Source organism: Bos indicus, chromosome 3 (genome assembly GCF_029378745.1).
Source record: "Bos indicus isolate NIAB-ARS_2022 breed Sahiwal x Tharparkar chromosome 3, NIAB-ARS_B.indTharparkar_mat_pri_1.0, whole genome shotgun sequence".
In the NCBI taxonomy this organism is placed as follows: Eukaryota; Metazoa; Chordata; class Mammalia; order Artiodactyla; family Bovidae; genus Bos; species Bos indicus.
In genome coordinates this window covers 106,362,259-106,386,115 of record NC_091762.1, presented here as the reverse complement: position 1 = coordinate 106,386,115, position 23,857 = coordinate 106,362,259, and the positions used below count along the sequence as shown (strand labels likewise).

The 23,857-nt window shown below is 49.6% G+C and overlaps 1 protein-coding gene and 1 long non-coding RNA gene across 4 annotated transcripts; one reads left to right on the top strand and one right to left on the bottom strand.

Annotated features, from left to right (window-relative positions):
- Window positions 1-1,284: 1,284 nt before the first annotated feature.
- On the top strand, window positions 1,285-14,144 carry MFSD2A (MFSD2 lysolipid transporter A, lysophospholipid). Of its 3 annotated transcripts, none has more exons than XM_019957756.2 (14): window positions 1,285-1,547; window positions 3,017-3,156; window positions 4,649-4,804; window positions 8,737-8,860; window positions 8,970-9,048; window positions 9,403-9,545; window positions 9,998-10,088; window positions 10,207-10,328; window positions 10,535-10,618; window positions 11,377-11,460; window positions 11,555-11,667; window positions 12,128-12,271; window positions 12,362-12,538; window positions 13,624-14,144. In XM_019957756.2, the coding sequence occupies exons 1-14, from the start codon at window positions 1,455-1,457 to the stop codon at window positions 13,685-13,687; spliced, it is 1,614 nt and encodes a 537-aa protein (XP_019813315.1). In that variant the 5' UTR covers window positions 1,285-1,454; the 3' UTR covers window positions 13,688-14,144. The 3 variants fall into 3 exon arrangements, with proteins under 3 accessions (XP_019813315.1, XP_019813313.1, XP_019813312.1); XM_019957754.2 differs by having other exon boundaries at window positions 1,286-1,547; window positions 3,020-3,148; window positions 4,680-4,804; XM_019957753.2 differs by having other exon boundaries at window positions 1,287-1,547; window positions 3,017-3,148; window positions 4,680-4,804.
- On the bottom strand, window positions 4,019-6,366 carry LOC109556458 (uncharacterized). The gene is made up of 2 exons (XR_002180412.2): window positions 6,072-6,366; window positions 4,019-4,892 (listed from the first exon to the last, which is right to left on the bottom strand). It is a non-coding gene; the product is annotated as an uncharacterized lncRNA (long non-coding RNA).
- Window positions 14,145-23,857: the final 9,713 nt, after the last annotated feature.

The following is a 23,857-nucleotide window of genomic DNA, read 5'->3' as shown; positions in this document are numbered from 1 at the left end:
ATAAGATTTTATGAAAGAAAAAAGGACCTGACACAGCAACCACAGGCAAAGGATTGAGTGGCCTTTGAGCAATCACTTCACTGGTCAGTGCCAACTGGCCCCCTCTTGGCCTCTTGAGTGTCTGGGAAGCCAGGAGTGACGGTGACACAAGGGACACACCGGTGGTAAAAGACTGTTTTTCGACATCTGTCTGGCCCCCCATCTTCTTTCTTTTTCTTTTGGCCAGACCCCAAGGCTTTACAGGATCTTAATTCTCCACCAGTGATGGAGTGCCCTCAGAGTCCTAACCACTGAACCGCCCGGGAATTCCTCTCCCACCTTCTTTCAAGGAGCAGATTATTCAGCACTCTTTCAAATCTTTCCTTGACTGTTTCAACTCAGGGCTTCCTATATCCCAGGGCTTCTTGTTGGGGAGACAGGTTCAGCCTTTTCATTTTTGCTGAGAGGGATAGCGGCGGTGCAATGAAGAGGGAAGGCTTTGAAATGGGGCAAAACCTAGCCCTGGCTCTGCCACATTACAGCTATTTCATTTGCGTTTTTCTCCCCTTAGTTGTAAAACGGAGATAATAATAGTACCACCCTCACAGGGTGGTTAAAGGGCTGAAGGAGATCCTGTCAAGCCTGGAGGAAGTTCTCCATAAAATGCTGCTGTTACTATCATTGTGTGCTAACGGCTGTGGTCTCCACGCCTTTCCACAAAGTGGGGGTTTCTGCCCAAGGCAAAGCGTTGCCTCTGCGTTGCCTGGTTACCTCAGCTTGTCTTTCTCCCCCATCATGAGGACCGCAAAGATGCCTCTGTCCGTAAGAAGAAATAGTCCATCTTGGGGAAAGAGAGAGAGGCGTCGGTTAGGAAAGTGCCAGCGCTACATACTCCAGGTTTAGAGCAGGAGACTCGACTTGATTCCAGAAGTTAAAAGGGGGCAGTGGGCTTTGGAGCCCCTACTTTTCCTGGACCTGCGGGTTCGAAGTCATGAGGTGTAGATCTCGCTCTGGGAGAACTCACTCTGGGGGTCCGTGGGCAGGTCACTTTTAGCCTTGGGCTTCAGTTTCCTCGTGCGTGTCAGGTGGGTCTCCAGGCCTTCCCCCGATGTTGCGCGGAGCACGCGCAGCCGGATACGGGTTCCGGACTAGAGAACGTGGCTGGATAGCACCAGCTAGCAGGCCGGGTGGTTTGGGCAGGCGGGAGGACCGGCGCGCTCCAGGATTGGCTGGAGGCGGGGTAGCAAAGCTCCAGGATTGGCCAGATCAGAGAGGGCTGGACGAACCTTTAAGAGGCGCGGGGGGCGTGCAGGGGAGAGAGTGCTTCGCCCAGCCGCCTGCCGGGTTAACTTGTGTGCGGCGACCGAAGTGGCGGCGGCGGCTACAACTACAACGCGAGCCCGGGCGGAGCGGAGGCCCGCGGAGCAGAGGAGCATCCCGGCTTCCCGGTCCCCGGGCGGCGTGGCCCGCGGGTCATGGCCAAAGGAGAGGGCGCCGAGAGCGGCTCCGCCGCGGGACTTCTGCCCACTGGCATCCTCCAAGCCGGTGAACGCCCGGTCCAGGTGAAGGTGAGGTCCCCGCAACCCCAGATGGAGGGTCTGGGATGGGGGGCCAGGATGAGATGGGGGCGTCGCGGGATAAGCCTGGTTCTGGGACACACTGGGCTAAGCCAGGGACAGAACTCAGAGGCAGGAGAGAGCTCTGGGGGTGCCCTGGAGGCGGGGAGTGATGGAAAAGGTTTGTAGGCGCCAGGCCCCCCTTTTGCCCACCCCAGCTCTGGGCATTTCTGGAGAGCAGCCTTACAGGCAGCTCCACGTGGTGCCCGGCTCTGCCTAGCAGGTTTCCGTTCCTCTGTGATCAGCCGCTAAAGTTTGCTGCCTTAGACGGCAGGGAGACCCCAGAAATCTGGGAAACCCACCTTGGTCCCCCATCTCTCATCCGCCTACTCCCCACCCCCACGTCCTACGCTAGCTTCTCAACTCTTCGGCGAGGGCGAGGGCGGATCAAGTTCATTCATAAAACAAGAGCTCTGCTCTTAAAGGAGCCGCATCCTGTAGGCTCTGTGTGAGTGTAGGTATCGGCCGCGCGTACACTTTGCGCTTTGCCTGTCTTGACTTTCGGCCCCATTCCCAGCTCTCTGGACGTAATGAAGGACCCAGTGACATCAGGCGGCCCCAGAGAGGGATCCCAGGCAATATATCTGCCTGGGAGGTGACTGCCTTTTTCGTTTTAATTTTATTAACCGATCTTTGGAAGGAGCCTGGGTAAGCAATTAATGCTGCTGCAATGTATGAGTAATCTACTTTCCCTGGGCAACCTTAACCTCCCTAGTGCCCCACCCAGAGAGGGCCCAACCCAGCACCTAGAGGCTTTCCTACCCCCTATTCCCCAGTCCCCACAACAAGATCCCCTGGGCACTGGGGGAGGGGGACAGGGAGAGGTAGGGGAGGGCATCTCCTGGGTTTGCCTGAAGGTCTGGCTGCCTCCAGGGGCCAGGGAGGCTCTGGGACAGATGGAAGGAACAGCTGTGCCTACAGCCAACTGGGCTGGGCCCTTAAAGATCTCTAGAGCTCTCACCCAGTAGGCAGGTGGGTTCTACCCTCTGAACTATGGCGGGAGCCAGGCCTGGGCTTAGGCAGCTTTTGGCAGCAAGAGGATTTTCAGGTTGTGGCAGTTGGTGCCAGGTGGGGACAGGTTCACTGCTGGAGCATACTCCCCCTTCAACTTGGAAAGAAACATGATTGAGGCCTTGGAGGGGGGGGAGTCATTAAGGGATGGGGCACTGATGATCTGGGGTTGGGGTGAGGTGGCTTAGGGGCTACTTCTTCAGTATGAATTCGCCTTTTCCAGATTTTTAAAAACAGAGAAGACCTCTCTTTTCTTGTGAGAAGTGAACTCTTCCCTGGGTGGTAACAGGGCAAGGCAGAATTATCCTTCCTGGCAGAGTTGGTTAGAGGGATGGTCTTGGCTCTGGAAAGTTCTACAATGGAGGCCAGTCTCGTCTCCAGGTCTCTTCATTCTTTCCTCTTCTTCCCAGAAGGAACCAAAGAAGAAAAAACAGTTGTCCATTTGCAACAAACTATGCTATGCAGTTGGGGGAGCCCCGTATCAGGTGACGGGATGTGCCCTGGGGTTCTTCCTGCAGATCTACCTGTTGGATGTAGCTCAGGTGAGTGAGCTGAACTCCCTAGGGCTCCTCCATCATCCCAAGGTGGGAGAGACTACGGACTCTAGGCTAGGGTTTTTCCCCTCAACTGGGAAATGGGACTAGGCACCCCTCCACTTCTGCCTCTCAGAGTCACAGTGGAGTAGAAATAAGGCTTTGGAGAGTATCCAGAAGGGGAGTCTCTCAGCCCCAGGAGTCTTAGCTGGCAAGGTCAGGCAACTCCTCCTTGCCTGGCAAAAGCAACAGAGCCTGGAGGGGTAGGCAATGGTGTGAGAGAATAAAGCCTGCTCTGACGTTCTTAGAAGAGACTGGCACACCATGTCCCCAGTTGGACGGCAGTCAGCTGGCTTGGCTCGGAGATTGGTGGATGTTGTCAGGCCTGTGGATGAGGTGCATCCCACCTTCACCTAAGGAGCAGAGGCATGCAAGTGGACAGAGGGGCCCTCACAGGGTACTTAGGGTGTCACAGGGCTCCTCGGCCAGCAGCCTGGCATCCTGAGAATTCACCTTGTCTGGTGCAAGAGTGGGAGGCCAAACTGCCAAGGCTCTCAGGGTGCACACACCGGCTGTCTTTTGCATGTAACTTCTGACTTTGCAAACAAGGCATCTTAGTGGTATCCGCTTACAGATGGGGAACCCTGAGCCCCAGATAGGACAAATGACTCCCTTTAAGTAGCTAGTTTCCAAGCAACTCCCATGCCCTGGGTCCTAAGTTGGGTGCAAATACGACTAACCCCCTGTCAAAATGTAAAAAGTTAGAAAAGTCAGACGAGGAAAGTCCTCTCCATCTTCTTGGAGTAATAGTAATAGTGATAGTAATAGCAGAGCCTTGAATAAAGAAGAGTCCAGAAAAATTGTCTATAAGCCGAGAAGTTCTGGAGGCAGAGGTATAACTTTAATGGGTAGTGATGGTAACAGCCTACTCTATTTAATCCTTTTTCCACATCCAAGATAGAGCTCGACCCTGTAAAATAGGGATCATACACCATTATACAGATGGGAAAACTGAGGGCCACTGTGGTGACCCAGAAAATGCTATCTCTGCTTTTATTTGGCTGCACTGGGTCTTAGTTACACTTAGTTGCAGCATGTGAGATCTTATTCCCCCTCCAAGAGTCAAACCTGGGCCCCCTGCATTGTGAGCATAGAGTCTTAGACACTAGACCACTAGGGAAGTCCCTCAAATGCTCGTTCTGGCATCAGGTGGTTAGGGGCTTGTGAGAGGGAGACAAGGAAATGCAATCTGGATTCAGTCTAATTGATGAGTTTTCAAAGGCAGTGGAGGGGAGGACAGAAGAGGGGGGACCTGGCAAAGTTTCTCAGGAGACACACAGTACCACTGCTATTGGGTGACTGTTATTATCATTATTAACAAGGCAAGTGATGATGCTTGAGGCCTGGGTAGGAGCAGTACAGGGTCCTAATGGCCTGGCTGAAGTGGGGAGGGACCCCCGCTTTTGCCCATCAGTGAGGGTTGAGGTTGCCCATCAGATGAAGGAAGAGGGAGTCATCTTTTTCCTGTTACTCATCCCAGGTGGATCCTTTCTCTGCTTCCATCATCCTATTCGTGGGCCGAGCTTGGGATGCCATCACAGACCCCCTGGTGGGCTTCTGCATTAGCAAATCTCCCTGGACCCGCCTGGGCCGCCTCATGCCCTGGTGAGTAGAAGATGCTCCTTCATGGTGGTAGAAGGCGGGGCCTCTGGTGTGTCTGCTACCCCATGGTTCTTCCCTCTGGTTTGTCAGACTGGGAGGTGAGAAGAAGGAATGATGGCAAAAGCCTCAGCAGGGCCTCAGCTGGACCAGTCATGGGCACTGGAACTCTTGCCAGTTCAGGCTGGTCTAGCTGTTAGACTGAGAAGATTCCCCTGTCTCAGGCCCCATTCCTCCCCAAGGTCCTTTCCCTTCCATGAAACTGGAATTCTAACCTCTCCACTCCATCACTTCCTATAGCGGTTGAAAGGTTACATTCTGGAGCCAGCCTGCCTCAGTTTTAATACCAACTTGACCACTTATAGCTGTACCACCTTGGGCAAGACAGTTTAACTCCTCAGCCTCAAGTTCCTTCATCTGCACAGTGGAGATAATAATTATATCTTCCTCACTGGGTTGTGGTGAAAATTAAATTTTGTAATATATAATGTACTTGGCTTCCCTGGTGGCTCAGACAGTAAAGACTCTGCCTGCAGTGCGGGAGATGTGGGTTCAATCCCTGGGTTGGGAAGAGCCTCTGGAGAAAGGAATGGCAACCCACTCCAGTATTCTTGCCTGGGGAATTCCATGGACAGAGGAACCTGGTGAGCTACAGTCCATGGGTTTGCAAAGAGTCGGACCTGACCGAGTGACTAATACACACACACAGCATATAACGTACTTAGAACAGTGCCTGACACATTAAGTAATATATAACTGGGCACCCCTGCAGAGTGGCTCCTGGAGGTGGGGTATGGGTGGATGATAAAACCGAGAATGGGAGTGCATAACCTCTGGCTTCTTGGGCCCTGAGAACGACCTTTTCCTTTGATACAAAGCCTACACTCCTCAGCTTCAGACTGTGAGGCAGGGTTGGGGGAGGTGGTGCCACAGATCAGACGGCAAAGGCAGGCACAAGGGACAGGCGAACAGGCCGGAGCTCTGGTTCCCTCCAGGACATCCTGCTTGGTGGTTGGGGGGGAGGAGGACATACCCCTTTCATCTCTGGCCCATCCACGCTCAAGTGGGCGCCTTCCTGCCCCAGGGGCGCGCATACCTGGTCTCCGGCCTTCAAGGCCTTCAAAGCTCTTCCCACAGTCCCTGCCCCCCCACCCACAGCTTCCTTTCCCACGAGGCCCCCCTCCCTCCAAAACCCCGCCAGCCCCTGGCGAAGGCCCAGGTCGAGGCCTTTGATCCAGGCTTTGTGGCCAGGGGACAGGAGAGCCTGCCTTACCTGCGCAGGATGCTGGGGCTCCCAGGGAGCCAGCCCCTGAGACTGCCTCAGGGGCCCTGTACCCGCCTGTACCCGCAGTCCGTTGTACCCGCCTCCCTGGCAGCTGGTGGGGGGCGGGGCTCCGCTGCCACATCTCCTCATGAGGCACAGCCAATGGCAGGCAGCCACTCGGGCCAGCCTGAGGCAGCAGTAACCCGGGTTACTTTCAGTCACATTTGGTTCCTCAGCTTCCTCAGCGGCCGGCTGCTTGGACGGGAGTATTTTGGCGAGGGCTGCCAGAGCAGCCCTTGTTCTGGGAGGATTTGGGACAGGAGAGGAGGGGTGGGGTGGGGTGAGGCAGGGGGAGGGGAGGAAGCCCTCTCTGTGGGAGGTAGGATCCGAGGCCATCTTGCCTGCCTGGGCAGGTGTGGCAGCCCACTTGGTGAAGTAGCTGAGGGCCCTTAGGGCTGGTTTCTGATTTGACGCATGTCTCTGGACATGTCCTCAGCTGTCTGGGTGGGACCTCCTGGCAATATCTGCCTGGTCCCCCACCCCCATCTGAGTGCGTGCTGAAGGCTGCCATGTAATACACATGACCCAACTCTCCATCCATACCTGTCAGGACCTGGGAACCCTTCTCCTTCCAGTGTAAGAAGAGGCTGGGCCTTCCAGGGGTTCATGAGCCCTGGGACGCCCCTCTCCTCCTAGGCCTCAGATCAGCCCCTGCCCTCAGTCAGCATTTACGTCTTCCTTTTCAGACCAGGAAGACTTTGACAAACGCTTTCCTGGAGTTCCCAAGGCCGCCAGTGAGGGGCAGGGTGTCAGCAGGGCCACGTGGCAGATGTGGCAGGGCTGGGCCTGAGGTCGGAGTCCCAGCCCAGGGCTTTGCAGCTCCTGAAGTCTCCTGCTGGGCTTTCCTGGTGTGATAATCACGGCGCTGTGTCCCAAGCGCTGGTCTACATTTTAATATTAACTACTTCAACCCAATGACGCAGAGCCCAAGTCCTTATAGTGGCCTGCAGAGCCCAGGCATCCCTTTTCCTCTCCAAGTTCATCTCCTAATTCCATCTCCCATACTCCAGCCCCCTGACCTCCTTGCTACTCCCCAGACCTACTGGGGCACATTTCCGGCCTGAGCACCCTTGCCCTGCAAGCTCTGCAAGGCCAACTCCCACTCATCTTGGCACAGAGGTCACCTTCTCAATGAGGGCAACTCAGGCCACTTGGCTATGGATTGTACCCCCATACTCTTAATCCTCTTCAGCCTGCTTTCTATTTTCCATAACACTTAATTACCATCTAATACGTTATGTAGCTTTTGTGCGTGTGTGTGATAAAATACACTATTTAAAATTTTTTTAATTTACCATTTTAGCCATTTTCAAGTGTACAATTCAGTGGCATTAAGTATGGTCACACTGTTGCACAACCATCTCCAGAACTTTTTCCAAACTGAAACTCTGTACCCATTAAACACTAACTCTTCATTCCTTCTTTCCCTCTAGCCCCTGGCAACCAACTGTCTTCTGTCTGTGAATCTGACCCATCTAAGTGGGATCATACCAGATTTGTCTTTCTGTGTCACTTCTAGGTTTATACTGTAGCATGTTTCAGAATTTCATCCCTTTTTAAGGCTGGATAGTACATATCTTATGTTTATTTTTTTTTGTTTGCCAACTAGCATGTGAATGTCATGAGGGCAGTGATTTGTCTGTTTTGTTTCCTGATCCATCCCAAGTCATTAGAATAGCACTCAGCTCAGAGTTAGCACTTGAATATTTCTTGAGTAAATGTTGAAGGTGAGGTAGGTGTTCTTACTACTCTCATTTTACAGATGAGAAAATGAGTCTCAGAGAAGGTGAATAACTTGCCCAAGACCAAGTTATTAATAGTTAGTAGTAGAGCCAGAACTGGATCCCTGAATTGTGGGCCCTTCTAACCATGGGTCTCCATGGCCTTGGTTCTCAGCTGCCTTTTCTATTTTTTTAAGATTTTATTTATTTTATGTTTGACAGCACTGGGTCTTGGGTGCTGCACACAGGCTTTCTCCAGTTGCAGGGACCTCTCTCTAGCTGAAGTTCATGGGCTTCTCATGGTGGAGGGCTTCTCTTGTTGCGGAGCACAGGCTCAGTAGTGGGGCGTGGGTTCCGTTGCTCTGCGGCATGTGGGATCTTTCTGGACCATGGGATTCACATGTGGGGAGGCAGACCTTTGCCACCCCCAACCCTGCTTATAGTTATTTCACGGGGCCCAGTCCTCCCTTGTGGCCGCTCCAGAAGGAAATCTTCCCCTGGAATTAGCCTCCCTTCACCCCGTGTGTACACACAATGGTGAGAACCCCAGCACTGGGGCTGCTTCTTCTCCCCAAAGTCTCAGCCTCCATTCTCATCCCCCAGCCCATAGAAAGCCCCTGTGTCTAGAGCCTTAACCCCTGGGGAGAGGCAGTCAAGACTCAGAAGGGTCTGACCTCCTGCTCCATGCTCGGAATTGTAGGCCAGAACCCTGTCTCAGTCTGCCCTTCCAGGGTTGGCCATCAGTACCTTCCCAGAGACCCTGGGGTGGGTGGATCCAGAGGGAGGAATTTCCTTCCCACCAGGCACCCTGTGGGGCTGCTGAAGAGTCCAGGCCGGGCCCGAATCCTGGGGTTTTGGCATCCAGCTCCCACTCAGACTCTCCCCTTCCTCAGGATCACCTTCTCCACCCCCCTGGCCATCATCGCCTACTTCCTCATCTGGTTCGTGCCCGACTTCCACCAGGGCCAGACCCTGTGGTACTTGCTTTTCTACTGCCTCTTTGAAACGCTGGTCACGGTGAGTGTGGGCAGGGGGAAGGAAGTCCCTGGGGCCTCCGGGGTTGGTGCCCAAAGCCACATCTGTCTGTCCATCGTCTGACTGGCCGAGGGCCTCTCTTCCATGCCAGTGTTTCCACGTTCCCTACTCAGCTCTCACCATGTTCATCAGCACGGAGCAGAGTGAGCGTGATTCTGCCACTGCCTATCGTAAGTTTCCCCCGCCCACTGATCCCACCCACCAGGCACCCAGAGTCCCCCACTCCTTGACTCTCCTACCATGTTTCTTCCCTTTTGGGCTCAGCTCTCTGCTCTTGGGAGAAGGTGTGAAACCATACTAAAAAATAACTGATTGCTCTCTTGAGACCAGAGAGGTACAAGGACCAGGCAGAGGTCACACAGCAAGGCCACAAGTTTAAGCCAAGATGCCATCTATAACCATTCCATCCGGAGCTGTTTCCATCTCTTGGGGCTAGAGCTTCTGGGGCTTCTATCCATCTGACGTTCCTCCCTGGGGGCCCACAAGCCATGCGGCCCTTCCAAAGGACCTTTTTTTCTGCTCAGGGATGACCGTGGAGGTGTTAGGTACAGTGCTGGGCACAGCAATCCAGGGGCAGATCGTGGGCCAAGCAGATTCGCCTTGTATCCCGGATGCCAATGCTTCTACAGTCAATCGCACGCAGAGTTCCACCTCAATCAAAGAAACGGTGAGTTCTTGGCAGGGCAGGGATGGGGGAAGATGAGGAATGATGGGGTTTGCAGTTATCCTCAGAATAGTAATAATGGCTAGTGTTGGTAATTTGTTGGGCATTTGTTACATACAGTTTTAATATGTCCACTTTGCAGATAAGGAAACTGATGCACTGAAAGGCTAAATAATTTGTCCAATGTAATATAGCTAGTGAGTTGCAGAAACTAGGTTTCGGAAGATTTGAACTGTGGGCTTTCAGACTCCACATCCTGGCCTTTTTAGAGTTCATCTGGGCTTGTTCCAGCCTTGGGAAGCAGCAGTAGGCCCAAGCTAACTTTCTCATTTCACAGATGGAGACAGAGAGGCCCCCAGAGAAGGGACTGATCAAAGGTCATTGAGTAGAGCTGCTGGGAGCTGGGATGAAATCAGACTGACTGTGTCTCTATGTGATCTTTACCTGCTTTATAGCAAAATGCATACCTGCTGGCGGCAGGAGTCATTGCCTCCATCTATGTCATCTGTGCTGTCATCTTGATCCTGGGCGTGCGGGAACAGAGAGGTGAGGGGTCCCAGGGAGGGGTACAGGCCCCATCGTGGGGCAGTTTTTGTCCCTCTGCCTGGGCCTCAGACTCTGGGAGGGGCCTCTGCTCCTGCTCACTGTCCCCTCTGGCCCCCAGAATCCTACGAGACTCAGCAGACCAAGCAGATGCCCTTCTTTCGGGGCCTCCGGCTGGTCATGAGCCATGGGCCATACATCAAGCTTATTGCCGGCTTCCTCTTCACCTCCTTGGCTTTCATGGTGAGTGGGGCTCTGATATGCTCAGCCTGATGGGGGAGTGCAATAGGGGATGGGATAGGCCTTAGAATGTGACAGGGCCTGAGGGACAGGTGGAATGGGGGTGGGGTGAGCAGAGGTCCCCCGAGCATGCAAAGAGTCTTTGAGGCTCAGCTCCATCAGCACCTGTTTCTTTGTCTTTCTTCCTGCTACACCGTCCTGGCCCCCAGCTGGTGGAGGGGAACTTTGCCTTGTTTTGTACCTACACCTTGGGCTTTCGGAACGAATTCCAGAATCTGCTCTTGGCAATCATGGTGCGTGTGGGGCCCCAAGGGTGGCTGAAGGGGCTTAGGCAGTGAGATGGTTCTTTGGATAGCCAGAGGATATTTCCCAGACTGGCCAAGATCGTGAGGGATGAGGGAGGCTTCTCAGAACATTTGGATCTGACCTACAGTGGCTTAGGTAGGACTATGAAAGAAAGAGTTTGGGTACATATATCAAATCTTTATTGGGACTCCCTGGTGGTCCAGTGGCTAAGACTCCACATTCCCAATGCAGGGGGTCTGGGTTCAGTCCTTGGCCAGGGAACTAGCTCCCACATGCCGCCACAGAATATCCTGTAACTAAGAGTTTGCATGCTGCAACTATGGGGAGGAAAAAAAAAAAAAAAAGATCCTGCGTGCTGCAACTAAGACCTGGCACAGCCAAATAAATATTTTAAAAATATCTTTATATTGTACACCTTGAACTAGTAACTAGTACAATGTTCTTGTCAATTATATCTTAGTAACACTGGGGAAAAAAGAAAGCATTGGGGTTAGATGTTCAAGTAGAAAGCATAGCGAAAGCAAAGATGTGGAGGCCAGAACTCAGAGTTCTGTATTCAGAGGGCAGCAGATAAGATCAGGACTTTGTCCTAGCTCCTTGAAGAGCCATCAGCTGCCGTGGAGCAATCCAGGTGATGGCAGCTGGCTGCTCCTGGTCAGGGTTAACAGCACCTTTGGAGTCCTGGGAAGGGCAAGAGGGATTCCAGGGCTCTAACCCACTTCTTCACCCCTTTGCCCCTCCAAAGTTCTCAGCCACAGTCACCATCCCCATCTGGCAGTGGTTCCTAACCCGGTTTGGCAAAAAGACAGCTGTGTACATTGGAATCTCGGTGAGTGGGGCTGAAAGGGTAGGGCCTGGGCTGGCCTGGGGGTTACTGCTGGGAGCCCCCCAGCTGACTCATCTTCCTACACCCACTCTCCTAGTCAGCAGTGCCATTTCTCATCTTGGTGGCCCTCATGGAGAGTAATCTGATTGTCACATACGTGGTGGCTGTGGCAGCTGGCATCAGCGTTGCAGCTGCCTTCTTACTACCATGGTAAGTATATATATATATATATATATATATATATATATATATATATATATATTGGTATGTTCCCCAGCCTCCCAGCTCCCCAGTTCTGAAACTCCTTAGGGAGAATCTGTGGGGACTTCTCTTTCTGCAGGTCCAGGTTGGGAGTGGGGCAGGTCCTCCCAGTACAGTTGTACAGATTGTGAACTGCTTGAGCACACCTAGTCAGGATGGGAAATGGGGGTTCAAACCCTGTACTTTACTTGCCCAGCTGAGCAGCTACATGTGGGGCTACTTCATCTCAGAGGAAGAGGCCTTCTTTTTGATTCACGTGAAGTTGCCATCTCATCACTGAACTGTGTGTGTGTACTATAGAACTGCCAGCTCCCAGAGGAGCGCTCTTATTGACCTGGACCACATGGGCTAGTGGAGGCCTGGGGTTGCTAGGTGGGAGGGTGCTCATGGCCGCCACCCCTGTGTGCAGGTCCATGCTGCCCGACGTCATTGATGACTTCCACTTGAAGCAGCCCCACATCCACGGGACCGAGCCCATCTTCTTCTCCTTCTACGTCTTCTTCACCAAGTTTGCCTCTGGAGTCTCTCTGGGCATCTCCACCCTCAGTCTGGAGTGAGTGGGGTGGGGGTCTGGGTAATGCTGGGCAGGGGCAGGCCCCAGGTGCCCCCTCCTCACCACTCCCCTAACCACTGGGCCCCACAGCTTCACCGGGTACCAGACCCGTGGCTGCTCCCAGCCGGCACGTGTCAAGTTCACGCTGAAGATGCTGGTGACCATGGCTCCCATAGTCCTCATCCTCATAGGCCTGCTGCTCTTCAAGCTGTACCCCATTGATGAGGAGAAGCGGCGGCAGAACAAGAAGGCCCTGCAGGCTCTGAGGTGAGTGGGCAAGGGATGGTTGGTGGACAAAAGAGCATCATCTAGTCTAAGCCCTTGAAAAGCACCTCCTGGAGCTGCCAAGCTCGGATCTGCCTCCCACACATCTTCCCCTCCACCGCTTCTCCTCTGCCCTTCCCCTCTGCCAGTTCATCACAATGGCAGTTGATGTATCTTTTCTTCTTTTTGACTATTTTATTTTTAAAAAATATTTATTTGGCTGCATCGAGTTGCAGCACACAGAATCTTTGTTGCAGCATGCAGGCTGCTCTAGTTACGGCATGGGACCTCTGTAGTTGCAGTATCGGGCTTAGGGGCCCCTCAGTATGTGGGGTCTTAGTTCCTCAACCAGGAATCGAATCGATGAGTCTCCAGATGCCAGGAAGGGAGCTAAAGACTACATCCCCTTGCATTGGAGGGTGGATTCTTAACCACTGGACCACTGGGAAAGTCTCCTAGTTAATGTTTCTTGAGCCCTTTGCTGTCTGCTTATGCTGAGTTGGTTTTACGTTTATTCATTCATCAAATACGTATATGGGAAGCCTGTGTGCCAGGCCTTGGCCTAGTGAATGATACAAACAAAAATCCCTGTCACCTAAGGTGATTCACATTTTAGAGAGTGTACTCATGATCTCCTGTGGTCATCTTAACAGCCTTGGGCATCAGAGATTCCTGTGATTCTCACTCTGCAGATGAAGAAAGTAAGGCTTAATCAGAAGTGTGACAAGTGATAAGGGGCAGACCTGTGTTTGAGCCCCTGTATTCTAACTCCAGAGCCCATACTCTTCATGGCTCTCCTGGCATGCAGGACCTCAGTGTGAAGACCAGAGAGCAGGGTGGAGTGAGTTATGCCAGCTCATCAACCCGCCGAGGCCAGGATGTAGTACTGGAACTTGGGGTGCCTTGAGGACAGCAGGAACAGTGAACAAACCTCAGCAGTTTCTGGGCTGAGAGTGGGAGTGAACAAGCACTGTCCTGTGATTTAGACTAACCTGGCAGTCAGCTAAGCCTGCAGAGCCAAGATCCCTCGGGGAACAAGCAGGTGAGTAAGGATGCTTCCTCCAACCCGTCTCCTCTGGTTCTTGCAGGGAAGAGGCCAGCAGCTCAGGCTGCTCTGACACAGACTCTACAGAACTGGCCAGCATCCTCTAGTACCTACTGGATGGCCCGAAGCCACTATATACAGGGCCTGGGTCACCAGGCCACACGAGGAATCGAGGCCCGCTTGCCTGCTCCCTGCATAGCTGGTCTCCAGATGCCAGGAAGGGAGCTAAAGACTTCATCGTAGGCTGCTCCCTGAATAGCTGGTCTCCAGATGCCAGGAAGGGAGCTAAAGACTTCATAGTAAGTGACCCAGGACACCTCCTGTGCCTATCATGGGGCGGGCATCAGCCCCCGGCCTCCCTGTGACCACCCTAGGGGCCAAGCCCAGGGACTGCTACTGTGAATATGCCAAGGACTGATTGGGCCTAGCCTGGAACACTAATGTAGAAACGTTGTATACAGAGACTAATTAATAACTTAATGACCATGTATATAGCGGTGTGTATGTATGTATATGTCTGTAAGCTATTAATGTTATTAATTTTCATAAAAGCTGGAAAACTGAGCTGCTTGTTTCTGCCTTTGTTCTCAGCAACTCACTGAGCCCTTCTGTTCCAGGATGCAGAGAGTAAGAGGGAGCCAGAATGTGTGTGGGGGTGTAACAACAGCATTGGCTAACGTTTACTAAATATCTGTCTGTACCAGGCCCAGTTGTGGAAGTTTTCCTCTCACCTTGATGGTGTTCTCACTTAATCCTGGGAACCATTTTGCTGGGTCAGGACTGTCCTCATTTTATTTTATTAGTATTTTTAAATTTTTTGGCTATGTGGCATGTGGGATCTTAGTTCCCCAACCAGGGTTAGAATCCATGCCCTCTGCAGTGGGAGCACAGTCTTAATTACTGGACCACCAGGGAAGTCCCCTGTCCCCATTTTACAGGTGAGGAAACTGAGCCCCACTACTGAGAGAAACTTGGCTAAACTCACACAGCCAATAGAGATCTAACTGGGATAACATCCCAGGTGTGTGAGACTCCAGTATCTTAACCACTACCCACTGTACCCCGAGTCTGAGAACAGCCAGTTTGCTCTGCTCAGGCCTGTGCGCTCTGCTTCCCGCCCTGTGCGTGCCTGAGCACGCGGGGCTGGCTGTGCAGGGGCGGATTCTGTGATTAGGACCCTGGGGGGCCCGAGAGACCTGTGATTCTCTATCACTGATGACAGTGTTGGAAGGCCAGTCTATGTGTTGCTTGAGGGGAAGGATCTCACCACTGGTATCGGGGAGGAGGGCAGTGGGAAACGCCTAGTTTGTAGCATTTGCCTATTTCTAGAGTGTAAATGTTCCCACTGTAGCCAATTTCAAGTTACCAGCGGTTATTCTATCCTGAAAATTTAGTAATTGGCCCTCGCAAGCTGGTAGGAGCTTGTCTTAGCAAGTCATCGCGTGTAACACACTCAGGCCAAGCTCCCCCCGACAAGAAAAAAAATCAAGAAAACAGCACTTGCAAGATTAGAGGCTATCAGTCTAGCCCTTTATTTTATTGTTATTATTCATTTTTTAAAATTTCGTTTTCTTTTTTCATTTAGCCCTTTATTTTATGTAGATGGATAAATGAGGCCCAGAGAAGAGACATGGTTAAACTGTTTAGGCTTGGTTTTTACTTTGGGTTTGGGGCTCCATTTTTTTTTTTGAATTGGAGCTCCATTTACTGGATGAAGCTCTATACAACCACTTCTACAGGCACTGTTACACATGCCTAATAAATATAAATTTCATTAGTCCTCATAACTTCCCCATTTTACAGATCAGGAAACTGAGGTGCAGAAAAACTAGTAAGTGGAGAATCTGATACTTGAACCCAGGCTATCTCGCTATAGATGAAGTCACTCAGTTGTATCCGACTGTTTAAGACCCCATGAACTATAGCCAACTAGGCTCCTCCGTCCACGGGATTTTCCAGGCAAGAGTACTGGAGTGGGTCGCCATTTCCTTCTCCAGAGGATCTTCCCGACCCAGGGATCGAACCCTGGTCTCCTGCATTGTAGGCAGATGCTTTACTATCTGAGCCATTAGGGAAGTCATCTCACTATAGGGCCTGTGTTCTTGAACCACTGCTTTAGGCTGTTATGTGAACCAATAGTTTTGCCACCACCAAGCCAGGTCCCACTGCTGCCTTTGGAGCTGCCCTCAGAGTTAGAGGCTGCTCTGGTCCAATCTCGACAGCTGGAGCATTCTAGGACTCTCAGCTTCCCTGGTGGCTCAGAGGTTAAAGCGTCTGCCTGTAATGTGGGAGACCGGGGTTCGATCCCTGGGTTGGGAAGATCCCCTGGAGAAGGAAATGGCAACCCACTCCAGTATTCTTGCCTGGACAATCCCATGGACGGAGGCGCCTAGTGTGCTACAGTCCACAGGGTTGCAAAGAGTCAGACACGACTGAGCTACTTCACTTCACTTCACTAACACCTCCCTTCTCCCTCCACTCTAATCAATAAGCACCAAATCCCATCTTTAAAACAGAAATTCCCTAAACCACCCAAGTTTGCTTCTTTCCCCCTCCCTGCAATAGCTTCCCAGGTTTTATCTTCTCTCACCTGGATGATTATACCTGTGTCTTCACTGGCTTCTGATCTCCTCAAACCATATCTGATTCCTTCTGCAAGCTATTTAAGATAACCAAGATAGCTCTCCAAGTTAGAAACTTCTTTTGAGTCCCCATTATCAGATGCAAATGTTCTACCTGATCTCTCAGGAACCCTTATCTCTACCATCTTTTTAAAATGCAAATTTTTAAAAAGAGGGTTAAGTCATTTAGAACTTGACACTTCCTTGGTGGTTCAGATGATAAAGAATCTATCTGCAGTGCAGGAGACCCAGGTTCTATCCCTAGGTTGGGAAGATCCCCTGGAAAGGGGACTGGCAACCCACTCCAGTATTCTTGCCTGAAGAATTCCATGGACAGAGGAGGCTGGCCAGCTACAGTCCATGGGATTGCAAAGAGTTGGACACGGCCGAGTGACTAACACATCTTCAGAAGGAAATCCAAGATCCCTGCCAAGTTCCCAGCTCTAGGTTTATACGCAGGCCACCTGGCCCTGGAACATACCTCTGACCTCTGGTACTCCAGCATGTCTTGGCTCCAGCGTGCCTCTCATAAGCTATTCCTGCCTCCTGCATCTTTAGGGCAACTCTGGGAATCAATGCCCTCATCATGGCACCAGGCAAGGAGGGAAGGGGTGGGCTGTGTGGAGCCAAATTAATGAGCTAAGACTTTAATGAATTAATGAGCGAGGGCTTTGTCAGCTACACCCAACTCCCGCTCACCCACTTCCCTGGTCTCTCTTTCCCCCAACTATACAATGAGGATTTGGAATTGAAAGCCCTTGCCTCTCCAGTTTCATGTTCATAGAAAATTGCTCTCCTCAAAAACCCCTTCTGACTTTTGAGGGCATGATTTAGGAGGCGGGATAGGTGGGGGAAGTGGGAAAACAATCTGGGATCTCAGAGACGGCTTGGCTCCACGTCTCTTCTGGAGAGCTCCTACTTTCCTGTCCTTTGGGAGACTTTGCCGCCTTGACTTCCTTCACACTTGGATCCAACAGCACTATAAACCCTGCCTCTCCCTCCCTCTTCACTGTCCTCAGCCAGGCCAACCACACACCCCTCCACAGACCCCTGCTAAGGACCAGGTGTGGCTTTGGCTCCACCTGCTGGAAGAAAGGGAAAATACCTTTTAACACAGCAAAGAAGGATTTCCAGAGCTATCATTGACTGGCTCTAGGACTCTGTTCTTTAGTTGCTAAGTCGTGTCCGACTCTTTGCGACCCCATGGACTGCAGCACACCAGGCCTCCCTGTCCTTCACTGTCTCCCAGAGTTTGCTCAAACTCATGTCCATTGAGTCAGTGATGTCATCAAACCATCTCATCCTCCATCATCCCCTTCTCCTGCCCTCAATCTTTCCCAGCATCAGGGTCTATTCCAATGAGTTGGCTCTTTGCATCAGGTGACCAAAATATTGGAGCTTCAGCTTCAGCATCAGTCCTTCCAGTGAATATTCAGGGCTGATTTCCTCTAGGACTGACTGGTTTGATCTCCTTGCTGTCCAAGGGGCTCTCAAGAGTCTTCTCCACCACCTGTTTGAAAGCACCCTTTCTTTGGTGCTCAGCCTTCATTATGGTCCAACTCTCACATCCATAGATGACTACTGGAAAAACCATAGCTTTGACTATATTGACCTTTGTTGGCAAAGTGATGTCTCTGCTTTTTAATACACTGTCTAGGTTTGGCATGGCTTTTCTTCTCTCTCAGTCATGTCCAATTCTTTGCGACCCTGTGGACTGTAGCCTACCAGGCTTCTCTGTCCATGGGATTCTCCAGGCAAGAATACTGGAGTGGGTTGCCGTTTCCTTCTCCAGGGGATCTTCCTGATTCAGAGATCGAACCTGGGTTTCCCGCATTGCAGGGAGACACTTTGCCCTCTGAACCACCAGGGAAGCCCTTCCAAACAGCAAGCGTCTTTTTTTTTTTTTTTTTTAAACTAATATCTTCCCTGGCCAGGGCAGGTGGTTTCAGTCAGTGGTTCCCCTGCATCAGTCCTTAGGGATGATCAAGTCCAACAGTAAGGCCCAGAGACAGGAGGACACGTGTTCAAGGCTACACAGCCCGTCAGTGCCGAGGCTGGAGCAGGTCTGCAGTCGTATAAGCCTCAGTCTGGGGGCCTTTGCCATCTGACTGAGTGGGTCCCCCCACCCCTGACTGAGCACTCCCACTCACCAGTCTCTGGGAGGTGGGGTCTGAGCAGGGGCAGCTCTGGGTCAGGCCAGCAAGCGTCTTTTAATTTCGTGCCTGTAGTCACTGTCCACAGTGATTCTAGGACCCTGGCTATCCATTTATGCAACAAATATTTATAATGAGCCTATTATGTGTCATACATCGACTAGGCTCTAAGGATAGAATGGTGAACAAAACAGAGCTTACATTCTTGGTGGGGCCAATGACAAATAAATGGACATGCAAATAAAATAACTTCGGACTGCAGTATGTGCCATGAAAGAAATAAGCAGGTTGTGCTAATAGAGGGAACTGATACAGAGGTCATTTTAAGATTTTTTTATGTGAATCATTTTTAAAGTCTTTATTGAATTTATTACAATATTGCTTCTGTTTTATGTTTTGGTTTTTTGGCCACAAGGCATGTGGGATCTTAGCTCCCAGACCAGAGATCAAACCTGCACCGCCTCGATTAGAAGTTGAAATCTTAACCACTGGACTGATAGGGAAGTCTCTATTTTATTTTAAGTTTATTTTAAACAGGTGTTCAGGAAAGAATGTTCTGAGAGAGTGATGTTTGAATCGAATCACAAAGGAGGAGAATTAGCCAGACAGTTGAAGAGCTTGGGGGAAAGCTTTGCAGGTGGAGGAGACAGCTAACATATAACCCCTGAGGTAGGAACAGTGCAGCCAGAAAGTCATGAAGGAGAGGGTAGGTGGTGTGAGCTGGGTTTGGAGAGGCATACAGGGCCCTGCAGCCCACAGTGAAAGTTTCAATTTTATTTTTAAGAGCAGCCAAAAGTCATTGAAGAGGTTTAAACAGAAAATTGATTTACATTAAAAAAAAAAAAGTGAAGACAGACGCAGGTGGTACCAGGCTTTGTGAGCCACGTTAAGTGTTTTGGTCTTTATCCTAAGAGCAGACAGAAGCCACTGATGAGTCTTTCAAGTGGGGGAACCATGTGATAGATCAGGAGTTTAGAAAGACGCATCAACTGCTTTGTGGAGAGAAGACTGAAGGAAGTGAAAGTGGAAACAAGATGACTAATGAAGAGGCTGCTCTTGTCATGCTCCTGGGTAGTGAAAAGTACCACAGTGGCACTGGAAATAGAAGAAACAGTGGTACTGCTGGCAGTGGAAATAGAAGGCAGATTCGGCAGCTGATTGGCCTGGAAAACTGACAGAGAAATGGTGAGAGAGGGAGAGAGAAATGAAGGCAATGCCTCGATTTCTAACTTGGGAAACAGACTGGCACTTCTGCTAGGTAATAGAGGGAACACCGGAGATGGAGCAAACTTGGGGGACTAAACAAATAATTTGTCACCTGTTTGTATCATTTTCGTATAAAAAGAAATAGTGTTACTTTCTATTAATATTAATAACATTTCTTAGAAATTCCACTAAATCAGGAAAAGGATACACACAATCACTACTATTACTATCTAACCTTTCATTGGAGATATGAACCGATACAATGCGATAAGAAAAGAAATAAAAATCGGAAAGGAGTAGGTAAAGTTATCTTTATTTGTTGATAGTAGTTTTGTATTCCAGGAGAACCCAAGTGAATCAGCTGAAAATCTAAACAAAAAAAGTCAGTAAGGAAATGTGTTATAAAATTAATATACAAAAATCAATACCCTTTGCATATACAAACGGAAACAGTTAAAACTGCATCCTTCAACATGATGACCACTACCATGTGTAGCTATTTGAACTTAGAAGTAAAATAATTAAACTGAATAAAAACAAAATTCAGTTTCTCAGTCCAACTGGTCACATTTTAAGTTCTCAGTAGCCACATGTGCTTAGTGGCTACTGAATTCATATAATTATAGAACATACCCAGCATGGCAGAAAGTTCTGTTGACCAGTGCTGAGTTGGAAGATATAATGAAAGAGAAGATCACACGCATGAGAGCGACAGAATACCTAGGAATAATCCCATGGACAGAGGAGCCTGGAAGGCCGCAGACCATGGGGTCGCTGAGGGTCAGACATGACTGAGCGACTTCACTTTCACTTTTCACTTTTATACATTGAAGAAAGAAATGGCAACCCACTCCAGTGTTCTTGCCTGGAGAATCCCAGGGACGGGGGAGCCTGGTGGGCTGCTGTCTGTGCACAGAGTCGGACACGACTGAAGTGACTCAGCAGCAGCAGCAGCAGCTCTATATCAAACCACAAGACATGGTCACAGCCCCTCTGTCTAGACTTCTCTGTATTCCAGGTCACAGCCAAAGTCCCATCTCTTTGAGAATTTTCCCTGACTCTATCTAACAGGCTGAGTCAGAGGTTCCTCTAGGATCCCCTAGTTAAAACATACAGTTGATCCTCATTATTTGCCAATTCCGTGTTTGTGAATTTCCTTACTTGCTAAAATTTATTAGCAACCCTAAGAAGGGAGGCAGGAGAGGGAAGAAGAAAGAAGCAGCAATGACAGAAGTGGTGGAGAGCCAGGGAACGGTTGACTGGGTGTTTTGGATGAGATCCAGAGCCTCCCTCTTTTTCTCCAGGGAAGCTATGCGTGGCAGGGTGGGGCTCACAGCTCCAGGGCAATCAAGGAAGGGAACGATTGCTATGGCCTAAAACATTGTTCATTTTCCGGGGTGAGGCCCAAACCCTAAATTGGCCCAGCCTTGAGTGAGCTCTGATTGCTCACCCATCCAGGAAATTACCTTCTGTCTGACAGAGATCCTGTTGAAAATGACCTGGGGTGGGTACACTAGGTCCCTGCTCCAAGGAGATCCAATATGGCCTGGATAGCTTGGAGGGAGTATGGGACATGCTGGGGTGATCTAGGTCAGAGAAGCAAGGAGGGCACAGGACTGCCTGCTCTTAGAGTGGTTCATCAGAGACAAGGGAAGAGGCCTGAAGTCTCTCTGTCTCCCACTGGAGTCACAGCAGTCACTTATCCCAGTACCTTCACCTTAGAACTCCCATGCAGCCTCAAAGGATATCTATACTGAAGAAGGCAGGGAACCACCCAGGGTAGCCCCCAGGCTCAGAGAGGGCGATGGAGTCACACAAGGTCACACAGCCAATCAAGACAGAAGCAGAGTGGAATCTAGTCCTCATTTCCCCACTCAGTATCATTTTTGTTTTCCCACCAAATGGTCACTTTCTTAAGGACCCAGACTCTTGTTCTGTATCAGTCCCTTCCCCTTTACTTCTACCAGGGCTCAGGTTCCTGAGTTAGTTTCCCAGCAGATGGGTTTGGTCTTTTCTGTTAACATCCAGGTGCTAGGCAGTTCCACTCCCTGCTATTCCTTAAAGGGACCCAGACACAAGAGCCACAAGGGAAGAGACCCAGATTGTCCAACCCAACTTCCACCTGTTGCTTGGATGCCCCTACAACATTCCTGCCTTATGGCTGGCTGGCTGCATTTTGCTTACACATGCCATTGGCAGACAATTTATGATGGTTCAAGTTGGTCTGTTTTATTTGTAAAGAAAGAAAGTGAAAGTTGCTCAGTTGTGTCTGACACTTTGCGACCCCAAGGACTATACAGTCCATGGAATTCTCCAGGCCAGAATACTGGAGTGAGTAGCCTTTCCCTTCTCCAGGGGATCTTCCCAACCCAGGGATCGAACCCAGGTCTCTGGCATTGCAAGTGAATTCTGTACCAGCTGAGCCACAAGGGAAGCCCAAGAATACTGGAGTGGGTAGCCTATCCCTTCTCCAGAGGATCTTCCTGACCCAGGAATGGAACCAGGGTCTCCTGCATTGCAGGCAGATTCTTTAGCAACTGAGCTATCAGGGAAGCCCATTTTATTTGTAAAGAAAGGTGTTAAAAAGAGAAATTCCTCATCCTAATTGGAACTAGGTCCTTCTGGTTTGTCCCCACAAATCCACAAAACACAACCTCCCTCCATCCATCTCCTATTTAAAAGAGTCCATTTCTAGACTCTTTACTCTGTTTCAGCGATCATATTTATCTATTGTCGCTCCAAAGTCTCCCTGTATTAATTACTATAGCTTTATAAATCTCAAAATCTTCCAACTTTTTGGAAGTTGATGAAAGTCTTCCAACTTTTTTTCAAGAGTTCTTGGATATTCAAGGTCCTTTAATTAGCATATAAGTTTTGCTCTCACTTTATCAATTTATACAAAACCACACGTACACACACATACTATACATATGGAATTTTAATTGAATTGCAATTAACCTATAGACCAATTTGGAAAAAACTGATAACAATATTGAGTCTTCCAATTCATGACCATGGAACATCTGTCCATTTACTGAGGTTGTGTTTAATTTTTCTCTAGTTAGGTCTTGTTTTTTGTTTTTGGCCATGAAGCTTGTGAGAGCTTAGTTCCCTGACCAGGGATTGAACTTAAATCCTAGACAGGAAGACCACAAACTCCTAACCACTGGACCACCAGGGAATTTCCTCTTGAGATAAGTTTTATAGTTTTCAGTGTTAAAGTCTTGCACAACTTTGATAGATTTATTCCTAGGTATTTAATACTTTTCATGCAGTTAAAAATGGTATCGTTTTTTAAGTTTCATTTTTCCAGTTGTTTCTTGCTAGTTTGTAGAAATACATTTGTTAAGTATATTGATCTTGTATCCAGTAGTCTTTTAAATTCACATATTAATTCTAAGAAACCTGCACATATTTAATTAAATTTTTTTTTCATCCATCTAATGTTCCAGCTGGTATTTTCATTATTTTAAAGCATCCCATGTTTTGACCATCATGCTTATATTTCTGACTCTCTTAAATATCCCGAATCCATTAACTTTCTAAGCTCTTTAGGACCTCCAGCCTATTGACCCTACCACCTTTTTATAGCCCTTCACGTTGCCTACTTACCTCTTGCGGTCCATGGTCTCATCATTATCGTTATTTTCTTGCCCCTTTCCCCTCTATAGAAGGGATCTATAGATCTTGCCTAGATACGCTTCTGTTTCAGTCCAAACCCTAGGCTCAAGGTGGTTGAGAAAAAGACACAATGATGTTGACTAATTTCACAATAAATGGGCCTGTAATGCTACTCATTTCCCCAATCCCTTTGCTTTTTTACTCTCAACTGACTATCTCACACCTTCTATCTTCTCAAACCTCCAAAGCCTTCTTTCCATCTTCACTCTCAACTCATGATCTTGCTTCTTATTTCACTGGAAGAGCAATCAAAAGATTCTGCATTCTACAACCACATCAACCCACCCACCAGCACATGCACTCTCCTATTCAAGGACATTCCTTCTACAATAGCTTTATCTTTCTCTCTCACATCTTCCTCTTCTCCCTATCTAATGATTCCTTCTCAGCAGCTTACAAACACATCATGTTATCTCCTGTCTTAAAAACCAGATCAAACCAAATCCCTCCTCTGACAGCACACTTTTTTTCCCCTAAGTACCAGCTCACTTCTCTAATCCACTTGATAGCAAAACATCTCAAAAGACTGACTTTACCCCTCTACTTTGTCCACTTTTATTCTCTCTTGAACCCACTCCAGTCTACTTACCCTAAGCTGCAGGCAGTGCTGTACAGG